Genomic DNA, 15131 nt, shown 5'->3' with positions numbered 1-15131 from the left:
ACATTTTGCATTCTGTCCCTACACAACCCCGTTAGTTCACCAGTCCTCTGTCCATCCATTACAATCCATTAGAATTGACTAATGAAAACATCTCAAATGTATATTATGTTAATATATGTGTCTTTGTGTGTTCATCCACAGGCCAAATCAGAGAGGAACTACCACATCTTCTACGAGATGCTGACAGGACTTCCTCCTGATGAGAAACGCTCACTCTATCTGCAGGAAGCTGAGACTTACTACTATCTCAATCAGGTGCTCAGAGAAATATGAAACACACACACACACACACACACACACACACACACACACACACACACACACACACACACACACACATTAACAAATGAGATGTCAAGTTTTTGAAAGTGCAACATTTACTCTACAATGTGATTAATGGCACAAACATAACACTCAGTGTGGTGTGCCCAAACTCATTATTCTTGTATTGCCCTTCAGCAGTGTTCACAAAGCAAACAAAGCAACTACTATGTGACCCCTAGTCAAACGGATGTCTTTGAGTTATGTGTTTACCTTCTCTGTAAGAAAATATTTCTGTAGAAAAGCAGATGCAGTTTTGGTGTAGATGTTTGTTGGTCCGTTAGTTGCTGTTGGTCCAGACTTAAATATCTCAATAACTTATCAATGGATTTCCATTACATTTTGTATAGAATGTTGAACATAATTTTTTTCAATCAGTATCACAAGTACAAATTCTTCAATTTGTCTAATACTTTGAAATACGTGTTATCACCGCCTTCAGAGCATGCACACGCGTGCGTGCATGAGAGTGCTTTGATTAAAGCTTTGATTAAGCAGGCCGAGGTTAAGTATATCATTGTTGATACCAGTGTACGTCTCTGTGACGTGTGTACATGAGTACAGGGAGGAGATTGTACCATAGAGGGGAAGGATGATGGGGAGGACTTCAGGCGTGTGCTGAATGCCATGGACACCCTGTGTTTCACCCCAGACGAGCTAAACGGCATCTACAGACTGCTCTCCTCTGTGCTTCATCTGGGGAACGTCTTCTTCCAGCCACACCAGGTCTCTCCGTCACAAACACATAAACACAAATTGGCAGTGTTGGAGAAGCTACTTTGAAAGCATAACTTTGCAAACTACCAGTTAATCACACTGAGATTTTTTTTTCAAATTGACAGTGTAAATGTGATATGCATTTATGACAACTTATTTTAAAGAAAAATGGCATACATGCCAAAAAAATTGCCACTAATTCTATTTTCATAAACAATAAAGTGCCAATTTATTATGATACATTTATCATTATGTTGTCATACATAAACCAACAAAATTGTGTTAATAAATAACAAATTTCAACAAAAAACATTACTAACATTGGCAGCCTAACAAATGCATTGCTTGGGCATGCCTCCACAGAGGTCGGGATAAGAAAAAAATGGCATGGGCCTCTTGAATGCGCTTTCAATTAGACAAACAATGGTAAAATTAAAATTCATTCCTTTCCTTTTATGGCCCGAAAATGTTTGTTAACTACACAGGTCTCCCGCACCTATTGGCGAGCAGACGGTCTGGACTCGCTCTGAGCGTCAAACATTGCAGCGGTTTAGTATAAATAAATATAAACAAGCATTCTCTGGACACCATATACACCACCTTTTAACTAATAGTTTAATTACATGGAGTTCACTTCTTCCCAACACTGCATCAATTCATTTTGTTTCACGGCTGAATGATAATTAGAATGTTATGATGATATTAATGAATGTGTCTGCGTCCCTTCAGGCCGAGGGTCAGGAGGTGGCGTCCGTGGTGAGTGCACAGGAGATCAGGATGGTGGCTGAGCTGCTGCAGGTCTCCCCTGAAGGCCTGCAGAAGTCTGTCACCTTCAAACTGATGGTGAGCAATACACAGTCACACTCTCACTCCCACACTGTAGATAGAAGGATTCATCTCATAACCTATCTAAAGATGTTGTCAGATCAGAACAGATGTGTTTGATCCCTCAGGACACAGTAAGGGAGAAGATCTTCACTCCGCTCACCGTGGAAAGTGCGGTGGATGCCAGGTGAGTGAGTATATGAAAGTCTGAATATAGCATCGGTTAAATTGAATCCTACACGCCTGCCTCTTCTCGGCATCACCTGAAATAAAAAAGCTCATCTGACAGTCTTGTTTGAGGCGTTTTTGAAATGATTTTACCCTCTCTCTAAAATCGCACCAGGAGACTACTGGAGAGGGAGCGAGGAGTCTTTGATATTCTCTTCCAATCTTTGGTAGAGACATGTGAGGACAAAAGATGTCAGGGCTGTGTGTGTGTGTGGAGAGATTTTTCAGATGTCCTCTGTTTCCATAGGAACCGGCTTTGCTGTTTCCATAGAAACCGTACTGTGTGTGTTTCTCATAGAGATGCTGTTGCCAAGATCCTGTACTCGCTGCTGTTTAGCTGGCTGACAGAGCGCGTCAACGGTCGGGTCTACCCTCGCAACGAAGCCCTCTCCATCTCCATATTGGACATTTATGGATTTGAGGTCAAGCCGAAGAATGATCTTGACTGTTACAGCGTCCTAGCTCAACCATTGTTATACTAACTCCTCCACTCCCCCAATGTCTCCTCTCTTTATCCTCCAGGAGCTACAGGTGAATAGTTTTGAGCAGCTGTGCATCAACTACGCCAATGAGACTTTGCAATTCTTCTTTAACAAGGTCATCTTCCAGGAGGAGCAGGTCAGGGAAGCCACACGTTGATATTGATATATTGTTGATATTCTACATATTTGTATTTTCCTTGTATCTGTAGACAAGAGCCGAGATGGGGATTTGCTGTGGATTAGAGACATTTGATTTCCTCACACATAGATTTCCCCAGTGGAAAGAATATTTATATGCCACTAGTGCAGAAAGTGGCCATTCGGGATGTGCCCGATCAGAGCGAGCTTGGCTCTTGAAAATGCTTCTTGCTGTGTTTTTTGATCACCACTCATCCGATCGACTTCACACACACTCAGCACTGCACTCCCTTGAGTCCTTAGCAATAAGCCGCCAACTGTGAGTTGATGGGATGAATGAATGGGTGCTGGTTGTGCAGCAATGCTTTATAGCAGTGGTTTTCAAACTGTGGGGGGCGTGGGGTTATGGCAGGGGGGGCGTGGATGAATTAGTAATTTTTTTTATTTTTTTTTTTTATATTAAGATCACGGCATAGCTGGGCAAGAGTTCTTATGCTTCGTTCCTCTCACTGCATTTAAATGAATTAATTATATTACAGAGAAATAGGTCTTGTTAAAGAAAAAGAGCACCAAGCCCAACCCAGAGGACCCTGCATACATTTTTATATTTTTATGGAAAATCCATGTGTCTTTCTTCAATAGCTTCTAATTCATCAGACCCAGTGTCTCCAAATTATTTGTTCATACAAAATTCCTCATATTTAGCCTCTTAATTTTCCTCTCAAAGTGCACCAGATTCATGCATTTCACTTTAAAAAGGTGAAAAACAATCTCCCGGGGGTGGAGGGGGGGCATACCCCCGGATCCCCCTAGGAGGGTCTGGTTCTCCACTGGCTACTATTTTCCTCCATCAGGACATTTTAATAATTTGACAGAGAAATGTGGGTCATTATCATTAGAATTGTATCAATACTAGGCTACTGCTGGGCTACTCAGCAGCTCTGTTTATTAGGCTAAGTTTATCCCTTCTAAACAGTAATACTGTAATGCAACCATTTAAACACAAGCCATGACATAGTGAATCAGACACATGGCAGGAGTTGCCTGCTTATCAGTGACATTATTCCCACACATTCAGCTTGTAAAGTAACCAACACCTTTAGCATAATCAAATTTGATTTTACATGGCACTGACATTGCGGCTAGCAAACTTTTTGATAGCTAATGTTTTTAGGTAAATGGAGTTTACCATGGCGAAAACTAGTATCACGGCTGGCGGATATTTCTGTAGTGTGTTACATGCCAGAAGTTGATTTGACTTACCAGTTCAAAGCATTGGCACGTTATTGGAGAATGGCTAACTGCAGGTAAAGCAACAACTTGGATTCTGATGCGCGTGGCGCGTTTATTCTGGATTTTACCTAAGCGCACCTGTACCGTAACAGCACAAATAGACGCGCACAGAAGTCCAGCTAGGTTGACCTGTAGGCTACAGAACCGCTGATTCCAAAAAAAAAACACACACGGCACATCGCTCCTTTGAGTTCTCAGCAACACACATACCGAGTATGAAGTTGGTCGGGCTAGTCGGAGAGATAGGCTAATGGAAGGACAGACATCTGATTATTACAGCCTAGGCTACACACACACCACAACAATTGTCTTATACTGCAGTACACCCTACTGTAGACCTATAAATAGCCTATGCTTACCATACTAAATGCAATGCTTTCGAAAAAAGAGTTTAAAACTTTAAAAAAATATGTTTACCTAATTTACCATGGTTTTAACCATAGGCTATGTGACTTTTGACCTGCAAAACAACATAGCCCCAATGCTTAGGCCTATAGGCTAGGTCCACTGTTCATCATTAGGTCTTTTTTTAAACAAAGTTAAAAGCCAAGAAAATACTTATTAGCATTATAAAGTGTATAGGCTTATGAAGATCAAAAAGGATACAGCCTTGTTTGTAACCTTGTGCATTTTAGAAAACTTTCTTAATCACCCCCGAGGTTATTAGGCCCTACATCTCACAGCAGTAGGCCTATTTCAGCAGAGTATGAAGAGTCTTTATACACTTCGACCTGATTTGAAACTTTTGCGCTTTGTGTTTAGGAGGAGTACATGCGGGAGCAGATCCAGTGGCAGCAGCAGCCCTTCAGCCACAACCAGGCCTGTCTGGATCTCATCGCTGCTAAGCCTCATGGGATACTGCGTGTGCTGGACGACCAGTGTGGTTTCCCTCAGGTACATTCACACCTGTTAAATTAAATTCTCCATTTCCAGAGCCATGGGAGATCGTTTTAATGTATTTATAAACACGACTGATATTGATGGAAGTGTGAAGTGAGAGTAAGATTGATTAATACAAGCAATACTTAATTAAAGCAATGAGCGTTAATAATTCATTCCTCCTCCATCGGAAACCTGTTCTCTGAGGGCACAAAGATCCAATTGACTGAGACGGATTCCTGTGGCGAGCGTGTTAAGCTGAAATGAAGTTGGATTACATTACAAGACACCTTTTAAATCTCAAATTTTTTAGGTGTGTTCAGCGGAAAAAGGGAACAGCTTATAATGTCTTATGATTGAAATATTTCATACCTCAGTTTTGAAAAACAATAGACTTAGAGCTCACTTATTGGATTTCTCATAGGCCTACATCCCAGAATAGGCTATATAGGCAGTTCCCATCAATACCAAACTATGCTCACTTAATTGGTGACCTGCTGTTATCTTTATTCCCGAGGCGGCTAGGAATGTAAGAAGCTGAGTGGGATCATAATGAGATAAACGTAATATGAAGTGTCTCCAATGCTCAGAGGGAAATATGAACATGGTGTTAACGGACTGAGGCAATAATCTGAACACACACACCCACACACACACACACACACACACACACACACACACACACACACACACAGAGACACACACACAGGCAGGCAACATGTGTTAAGGCTGTAGAGATTTAGTTCCCATTAACCGCCTCTGATCATCCCTAGGCAACAGACCACACCTTCCTTCAGAAGTGCCACTATCACCATGGAAACAACCTGCTGTATGCCAGGCCAAAGATGCCGCTGCCAGAGTTCACCTTGAAACACTTTGCAGGGAAGGTCACGTACCAGGTAGGCTACATTACTTTCTTTTTTTCTGTCGTCAAAACAAGTGGACTGTCCATTTCTTTTTCTTCTATCTTGTGTCGATGACCTTAATTTTTTCCTGAACAAAATGTTCCCTTTCTCTGTCCATCTATGGTCTGGGATGTTATTAAGATAATGTCGTTTTGCAGTTAGACAGTCTTCTTTGTATCACTACTTCTTGTATTATCAAGCCATGAAATAAATGATCGTGTTGACCACAACACCTCACATTTTACAGGGGTGCTCGTGGTGTAGTGGTTAGAGCGTCCCCCTAGAGGCTCAGGCCTTGCAGCAGACCCGGTTTCGAGTCCGGCCTGGGTCGCTTCTCTTCATGTCTTCCCCTCTTTGCCCCATTTCAACTCTATTGCTCCAAGTCTGTCTAATAAAAGTTTAAAAAAACATGACAGAAAAAAAATCTTTAAAAAAAAACTCACATTTTCAAATAAGTCAAATTGCTTTTTCGACCTATTATACATTCTCTACCATGTTCTACTCCCCTTGCTCCTGTGTGGAATCTTTTATCACAAGATCCTGTTTTGCTCAAACACTTTTTTTACAACTTTCAGGTTCACAAATTCTTGGATAAGAACTTCGACATGGTCCGGCAGGATGTTTTAGACCTCTTCATCCAGAGCAAGAACAGAGTGAGACCAACATTTACAAAAAAAAATCTAACTTACCCTTTGTTATTGTTTACGAATTGTATTTCTTTATTCCCCAAGTGGTCTTCAGTTACAGTTAAATGTCATGATTGTTAGTCAACATCTTGTTTTTGTATTTGTGTGGCACATTGTGTACACATTGTGGGAATACATTTTTAGTTGGCAGTGCGTTTTAATGTTAGTGCTAAACACGTTACTCATACTGTTGTTTGAAATTCATCACATGTTCAATACAAAAATATTATCCATCTGTTATATGACAAGATACTCAGAAATGACTGTTCACGATTTGGCTTACCTCTTTTCCCTCTGTGTGTGTTTCTGTGTGTGTGTGTGTGTGTGTGTGTGTGTGTGTGTGTGTGTGTGTGTGTGTGTGTGTGTGTGTGTGTGTGTGTGTGTGTGTGTGTGTGTGTGTGTGTGTGTGCGTGCGTACAGATGGTGTCCAGCCTCTTCCTAAAGCACTCAGAGTCCGTGTCCCAGCAGCGCTCTAACATGCGGCGCAGCAGCACGGCTCGCCGTTACCAGGCCAACACGGTCAGCGCAAAGTTCCAGAGCAGCCTGCAGGAGCTAGTGGAGAAGATGGAAAGGTTTGAGATAAACACACAACACTCATTTAACATGTAGGACAATGTGGAATCCTCTAACACGCCTAGAAGGGCCAAAGCCTTAAACCCCTGAATAATATTAAAATTGTCTTCCCACAACTCATTTGAGTGTTCCATGAAAAAAATGTACACTGCCCGGCCATAAAAAAGTCACCACCTGGAAAAGTCACCACCATCGGTGAAAAGAATATCGGTGCCATAATCAAAGCTAAAGATTGTCCAAAAAAGCAATGTAGTGCCCTAGACATTCCCACATTACCTGCATGCTCTGCTCATGAGAAGGCAGACATATGAACTACCTTTATTTACATTGCACCTGTCTGTGGTGATGCAAAACAATGATGAGTCACGCTGTTAAGTGTGTGACTGTGATTGTGTTGTGATTAAATAGACAATGAGTTCTGGGCAATTTGTTTTACCTTGGTGTACCATCATACTTCAGTGATTACAAAAACAGTTCTGACAATCTTATCAGACTCCAATGTCAGAGTTTTCCAAAGTCACTAATCTTGGGAAGATTCATTTTATTTGCTTAAATATGAGCTTAATTATGTCTCCTCTAAACAGAAACTGAGGCTAAAACAGTTTATGTGTAGGTGCAACTATTAACCCATGTCACGCTCTTGTGATTTTTATTTAGAATGCTTGTTTTCCTTAGTGCCTTTCAGTTGGATAAGGTGACTTTCTTGCACAGGACTGACGCACTAAGCCTTCACCATATCATACTTTCATTTATCCATCAATTCATTCTCATCCGTCTGTGACAGGTGTAACCCTTATTTTGTGCGATGCATCAAGCCAAACCAACATAAGGTATATTCTCAAGTTGGATCATGTGTGTGCGTGTTTGCTGTGTTTTTCTGCTTGTTTAATTGCTATGTAATATAAAGCTCACGTGTGTTTGTGTTTGTGTGTGTGTATGTTTGTGTGTATGTGTAGGAGCCAGGAGTGTTTGACATGGAGCTAGTCAACACTCAGCTACATTACTCTGGTATCATGGAGACCATCCATATCAGGAAGGAGGGTTATCCATACAGAATGCACTTTCTCAGCTTCCTAAAACGGTTGGTCCCTTATTACAGGTATCATCACTTTAAGCCTATTTGAGGTGCAATGTACGCTCTATTTGATCAGGTTTCTTTCCTTAAGAGAATAAGTTGTGCTCTACAAGCTGTCTTTTTTTTGCAGAGAGATTTATTAGAAATGTCTTCCTACTGAGAAGAATGCCATCTGGCGATTGATAGCTCCTGCAGTAAAAGTGCAGCTGAAAACAGCACCTCTGACCTCTGGCTGCATAAGTTGTCTGACTTACAGTATTACTATAACGAAGAAAAACAGTCTCAGAGTCATTGAAAGTCAAATTTATTGACGCTAAAATCACTAAATACAAACAAATACTTAACTGCCAAAACTCAAGCAAGGCTGTAGCCATGGAGTTAATATCGGGATTAACCTAATCTCTGAATTCTGATTTCTGATTCGAATCTCAGAATTTTTCTCAGCCAATAATAACGATGAATAATGACATTAAGACACGTGTTGCCGCTTTTGATATCCTGATCCTTGTTCACCATCCTCATTTTAAGTGTGTGTTTGTTTGTGGACATGTTCCATATGTGCACACAGGTATAAAGCCCTGCTCTGCCTTAAGAGTCTTCCACCTGCAGATGAAGAAAACTGTGTCCTGATGCTCTACAAGCTCGGTCCGGTCAAGAACGGCTCGTATCAGGTCGGAGTCAGTAAGGTGAGCTCTCTCGGTAACACACCCACACGTGACCAAAATACATTCCATTGCCTCTTACATAAGAGATCAATACCGTTTCATTTAGATTGACATGCGTGTGTGCGTGTGTGTGTGTGTGTGTGTGTGTGTGTGTGTGTGTGTGTGTGTGTGTGTGTGTGTGTGTGTGTTAGATTTTTCTGAAAGAGGAGCTGTATCAGCTGTTGGAAGGGAAGCGCGACCGTGTGCTGAACATCGCCGCCCTGACGCTGCAGAGATACACGCGCATGTTTTTCGTCCGACAAAACTTTCTCAAGTTTCGTCGGCGTATGATCATGTTTCAAGTTCACTCCAAAGGTTACCTGACCAGGTGAAGTTCAATTCAAGTATAGAGCTTGGAATACATTTTTTGTCTCTTCAATGTAACGGCTTCTGACTACTTTGAATAAAGGCAAATAAGATAAAGTTATGTCTCTTAAAAACACACAGGTGCATGGTGGTCAACAGCTCAGGTTCCCATCGGGTTCTTTTATTCAATAATCATTGCACACTTAAAAAAAATGGAAATATAGAAAATAGAAAAAGTTAAAAAGAGGAAATAAATAGTCATCTGTTTTCCTGTCTTGGCTTTCTTTATTGATGGGCACACTTGAGTCTTGCTTGAGTCTGGAGTTTCAGCCCTGCGCGTGGCAATTCAGGCTCCAGTGTTTGGTTTCACAGAGACAAACAGGTCAAAGCTTGTGACGGATAACCTGCATCTTTGTCCTTGATGTGAGGAGACGAGGCCAGGGGATTCAGGCCGTGCTCATCCATCAAAGGGAATAGATTATCTCACTCAGTGCCAGTCTGACACAAGCTGCAAATTTGCATTTCATTGGAATGAAAAAAAAAGAAAAAAGCGCTTACTGGCTTAATGAGGACACTAAATCGGTAATAAGCACAGGGTCAAACATTTTCAGATTGCTGGTGACACTTTGATTAATTTGAGTCACACATCATGCACTGAAGCTATAACCTACTCTGTGAAAGTGATTAATACAAATCTCCCTACACCACTGGTGCTGTCTCTTCTGGTTAAAGTGATTGACATTACAGTTAAATGACTGGAAAACTCTGAACTGGCCTGCATCGTTCATCAGGATTTTCTTATTTTGCTTCTATGTTACCGAATGCTTACTTATATGCAAACTACTTTTTCTTCTAACAGAAAAAATGTCGCTCTGAGAAGGAAGTACCGAATCAGGTTCCGCTCCACCGTGCTGCTTATCGTCAACTGCCAGCGCTACATGAGGGTATACAAGCTTTCTTTGTGTCTGTGTGCAGGAATTGTGCTTGATAAAAATGTAAGAAAAAAATTCAATGAAATGTACCAAATGTGTGACGTGTGATACTGTTGTCTTTCTGTCAGACAGTGGTGGAGCCGGCGAGGAAGGCAGAGGAGGTGAGTGAGGGATGAAGTGAACTGACACTAAGTGATGAAGATGTAGCATTAGTGTGAAATCTTAGTGTGTGTGTGTTTATGTGTGTTTGCAATGTGTGTGCAGGATCGCGTCAATAGAGAAGTGGTGGATGTGACGATGCTGCCTATCCCTGCTGAGCTCGCAGTCTTGCTACAGGCGGCCTCGGGTGAGTGCGCGCGCACACACGCACACACACACACACACACACACACACGCAAACAAACAATACTCTGATCTGCAGTCAGTCGGAATTAAATATACCTCCCTCAACAGACGTGATCCACGTCTTGTGCAAGTTTGTTCAGCAATATTTACTGTCGTAATTCTCTAATGACACATGGTGTGTGTGTGTGTGTGTGTGTGTGTGTGTGTGTGTGTGTGTGTGTGTGTGTGTGTGTGTGTGTGTGTGTGTGCTCAGATGGTGAGGAGCTCCATTCTGACTGCTTGGCGGTGGTCCAGGCTCCAAAGGTTCAGGTTGATCCCCAGTTGACCCTCCCCTTGGATGTCAACAACTACCTCATGTCACACTACATTCGGGCCATATTTAGGGTAAACACAAACCAATACAAAAATACACACACACATACACAAAAAAAATACAGCATCTACACAAGAAACTGTGTGAACAGGACTAAAACATAAATCAACCTTGGTTAACTCCAATGAACCATGGATAGTTTTGTAACTGTGTGTGTGTGTGTGTGTGTGTGTGTGTGTGTGTGTGTGTGTGTGTGTGTGTGTGTGTGTGTGTGTGTGTGTGTGTGTGTGTGTGTGTGTGTGTGTGAGTGTGTGTGTGTGTGTGTGTGTGTGTTTTGTAGGAGCCATTATTTGGGATGCTGACAGCCCCGCTGGAGAGTTCTCTGATGCGAATGGATGAAGCGCTAAAACAAGGATCCCTGAACGTTTTTATTCTGGTACATGTTGCATTTAAATGCTGCTCTGAAAGTCTAATATTTAGGACTAGCGTTATATCAGAAAAAGAAACCCAACAAATTAGCATATCCTGTAGTTTAAAGAGATTTTTATTTAACATTGTGAACTTGATTTAACCACCACATTTTGTGGTTTTAAAACCTCCTAGAAACACTTTTAGTGGACTTTTAGAGGGCCTTTATATGAAATGAACAAGTTGTAGGCGTATTCTTGTTCTGTTATACATTGTATAGATACTAAATGAATCATTCAGACTATTTTCAGATTAAGATATCTCAACATATTGCAAGCAAGCCGAAGCATAATGTGAAAAGCTCAGATTTAGAGCCTTTTTGAAAGTTGTACATTCTTTCTTGGTATAACTTGACCTGTAATGTTTCAGTATATGGTGTAAATGCCTTTATTTTGGACAGATACTGAGATTTATGGGTGATCCTAACTTGAACGGGGCTCAGGAGAATCTCTTTGGGAACTACATCATCCAGAGAGGACTTGCCAATCCCAGCCTCAGAGATGAGATCCTGGCTCAGGTAGCCAATCAGGTAAGCTCTTTTTTTTTCTGGCCCTGTGGGATCAAAATGAAAGCCCTAAATAAGTCAGAATCTTTTCACCATCTTTGAACGTTGTCTCCTTACTATAATTGTTTCCTCTCCTCCGTAAGGTGTGGAGGAATCCAAACATTTTGAATTCGGAGCGTGGTTGGCTGCTCCTCTGCTCCTGTCTGTCTGCCTTCCTGCCGTCTCAAAGGATGTCCAAGTATTTACTGAAGTAAGAGACAGTCTCACAACGAAACATGTTTACATAACTCTGCCTGAAACAATGACATCATCTATGTAAATATTTTATAGTAGGCTATATGTATTGCCTGTTTTCCTGTTGCATGCTTGCGCAAATGATATCAGTAGATGTTGTGCACACTCTTTGTATGTGTCGTTAGGTTTGTTTCTGACTATGGGCCGGAGGGCTACGACTGTGTGTGTCAGCACCGTTTGCTTCAAGCTCTGCATCAGTTGAATAACGGGCCAGAGTATGTTCGGACGTACCCACCCTGTCTGCTAGAGTGGACTGCTAACCGCAAGAGAGCTCACACTGTGTTGCACATACACTGCTTTGACGGTGAGAGCACATACACGCATTTACACACACACACACCCGCACGCACACGCTCACACACTCACACACACACTCACACACACACACACACACACACACACACACACACACACACACACACACACACACACACACACACACACACACACACACACACACACACACACACACACACGTAGCCAAGTGGTTGAAGAGTAGATTTGAGCTGATTTTACATTCAGAAATAATTGCACACTTTTGGGTGGACATAAATAAAAAAGAGAAGTGATCTCACTACTGAACATCTCTGCAGTTAAGGGCCCTTGAGAACTGGACCACTGGACCACAATATGTAGTCACAGTTTAAGCAATTTCTGTCTTGTAAAAGAGATGTTATATCTCAAGAGACTTTCTTGTTTACATTTTTTTTAAATATAACAAAATAGACTGCAAGTGCTCTGATGATCGTTAAACCATTAAGAGAATGAATGTGCTCATGTGACATTTTGACTTCCTGCAACAATGTCTGGAGAATTGTATTGTCTTTTCTTTTTGCATGAATAAATTCCCATGATGATATAGAGCGTATAAGAGACTGCAATGCTTAAATATGAAGATTACTTTCTAAACACTTTTCGATTTCAAAGTAATTTGTATTGTTTGACGTCTATTTATTTTTTGCTCCCCTTGACTGTTACCCAACTTCACCTCCCTGTTATTTATTATTTTTCATTTTTTTCTATTTTACCTGAGCCCAGTCAATATGTGCACTCTTCAGCACGAACGAGTTATCCGTCTCTCTCTCATTTCCTCCTCTCATGCAGCTAATCTGTCCCTCCAGCCTTTTGGCATGTCTACTGAGGATTAGCCAACACCTGATACTCGCTCGGGGTTCACTGGCGGTGTATGTTGGTGCCAGTGTTTGTGTAAATCTTTATAGAGAGTCAGGGGGGAGGTTGGCAGCTATTGTGCGTGATACAGTCATAGAATTATTTCATTAACTGATTGAAATGGCTCTTAATGCATTACAATAGGATAAAACAAATGTTTTACAGTCATAGTATGTGTTGAGTAATTACTGTCTGTCAGAGCCAATTTTCATATCTACGAGTATTTTAGTACTTGAGTCCTGTCTTCTCAAGTCCCATTTTTGAAGGTCTTGTCTCGGAATCAGCCGCACTTTTACTCAAGACCACAACAGGAAGGATGTTGATTATTAATACACACACACAACATAGGGATTGCTGTTACCACTCAGCCACCAGTTTAGTTTGTATTGACGACAATACTGATATACATTTAATTTTTTCCTTCAGGTGTGTCCTTCCTGTGTCCTGTCCACTCCTGGACAACAGGAGAGGAAATGGCCAAAAACATCTTACAACACAGGTATCATCTTCCTGTAAAACACTACATATATAGATTTGGTCCAACGAAAAGTTGAACAGAGAAAACTTACAGAGAAGAACAAGAATCCATGGATGAACGTGTGTGTGTGTGTGTGTGTGTGTGTGTGTGTGTGTGTGTGTGTGTGTGTGTGTGTGTGTGTGTGTGTGTGTGTGTGTGTGTGTGTGTGTGTGTGTGTGTGTGTGCGTGCGTGCGTGCGTGTGTCTATAGGGGGGTGGTGGAGTGCCGCCGAGGCTGGTCGGTGCTGCTGAAGGAGCCGGCTCAGTGGGTGGAGCTGGAGGGCTCAGACTATGTCCTGGATCTGATGTCAGACCTGGAGCTCCCTGCTGACTTCCCCAAACACAGCAGCTACTTCATCATCTCTGCACAGGAACCCAGCAGAGTGCGGACCAATGCAAGCATGTGAGACACACACACACACACACACACACACACACACACACACAATTTCATGAATCCATCTGACTATCGAAAAGATGTGTTTGTAACTATCTATAGGTTTAAGTGGTGGAAACTAAATATTGACTCATTCACTATACTTGGGTACAATGATGAGACATGTGTAGCCTACTTTATTTAAGTAGTACTTACTACAAAAATATGTAGCATGTGTTTTTAGGACTTAAGCGAAGGTAAACTGGTGAATGTTGAAAAAGCTGTTGAAGCCAAATATCTATCAAAGCCAAAGTAGAAGCCAATATCGAAAGCATTGTTGCTAGCTACAGTGGGTTGATCTGGGCCCCTTTGTTCACATACCCGTTTACGGAGCCCAGGCTCTATATAAACGCCAGAATTTTTTTTGCAGCGTGCACACACAGTACGGACAGATAGCAGATCGTGAGGAGATATTCAGTGAAGTGTTCTCCAGCATCAGTGACTGCACCTTTAGGTTAAGGTTTTGAGGTTTAAGTACTGATGAAGAGGCTGGAAGTAGGCTATTGAATTGCTTTTTTCATATATTTTCTTTTAGAAGCCTGCTGGGTGGTGGGTTTGACATGAACAGCGACATCAGAGCTTCAACCATATCCGACGTAGGACAAGGTACAGATTTCAACAAACCCATGAACGCTCACATACATTGATATTGATATTGATCACAGTAGACATGACCTGTCTCTCTTCTCGCAGACTTTGAGCCTCAGCGAGGGATGGACCGTTACCTCGACAGCCTGTTTGACCCTGTGCTGTCTGACGTAAGTTACATAACACACTGACGGGATTCCTCCGTCAACCAGGTTACTGTACAAGCCATGCCAAGTCATTAATGCACGCCAGTATTGGGACACATTTTTCCACATGAACAACAGATTTTTAAAGATCTCAGTCCTCTTTACAGTCTAATCTTTCAGTCTGGAATACGTTTGTTTTTTTGGTTTTCTGGACTCTTGCAATATAAACCAAATTGCGGTTTCTTCGTTGTATATTTAGCAGATGTCTGTCGTTGAGCTCAGTTTG

The 15131-nt window shown here is 41.7% G+C and overlaps 1 protein-coding gene across 1 annotated transcript in view; it reads left to right on the top strand.

The window, feature by feature from the left end:
• The window catches only part of myo15ab (myosin XVAb), a gene marked incomplete at both ends in the record, with an annotated part of 44243 nt that overhangs the window by 12389 nt on the left and 16723 nt on the right, over nt 1-15131 (top strand). The window contains 25 exons of the mRNA XM_080029909.1: nt 142-255; nt 886-1047; nt 1768-1881; nt 1992-2050; nt 2390-2546; nt 4767-4898; nt 5657-5782; nt 6364-6441; nt 6895-7046; nt 7832-7877; nt 8004-8128; nt 8691-8808; nt 8979-9154; nt 9992-10076; nt 10193-10225; nt 10329-10410; nt 10663-10793; nt 11063-11158; nt 11591-11719; nt 11839-11945; nt 12115-12293; nt 13586-13658; nt 13887-14078; nt 14647-14717; nt 14805-14869. Of these exons, the coding sequence (XP_079886035.1) occupies nt 142-255; nt 886-1047; nt 1768-1881; nt 1992-2050; nt 2390-2546; nt 4767-4898; nt 5657-5782; nt 6364-6441; nt 6895-7046; nt 7832-7877; nt 8004-8128; nt 8691-8808; nt 8979-9154; nt 9992-10076; nt 10193-10225; nt 10329-10410; nt 10663-10793; nt 11063-11158; nt 11591-11719; nt 11839-11945; nt 12115-12293; nt 13586-13658; nt 13887-14078; nt 14647-14717; nt 14805-14869 (2802 nt within the window). The remainder of the gene's footprint in view (nt 1-141; nt 256-885; nt 1048-1767; nt 1882-1991; nt 2051-2389; nt 2547-4766; nt 4899-5656; nt 5783-6363; nt 6442-6894; nt 7047-7831; nt 7878-8003; nt 8129-8690; nt 8809-8978; nt 9155-9991; nt 10077-10192; nt 10226-10328; nt 10411-10662; nt 10794-11062; nt 11159-11590; nt 11720-11838; nt 11946-12114; nt 12294-13585; nt 13659-13886; nt 14079-14646; nt 14718-14804; nt 14870-15131) is intronic.

The sequence above is a fragment of the Ammodytes marinus genome, assembly GCF_949987685.1.
Source record: "Ammodytes marinus genome assembly, chromosome: 6".
In the NCBI taxonomy this organism is placed as follows: domain Eukaryota; kingdom Metazoa; phylum Chordata; class Actinopteri; order Uranoscopiformes; family Ammodytidae; genus Ammodytes; species Ammodytes marinus.
Note: the sequence above shows the minus strand (reverse complement) of the source record. Positions and strands in the feature narration are given on the sequence as shown.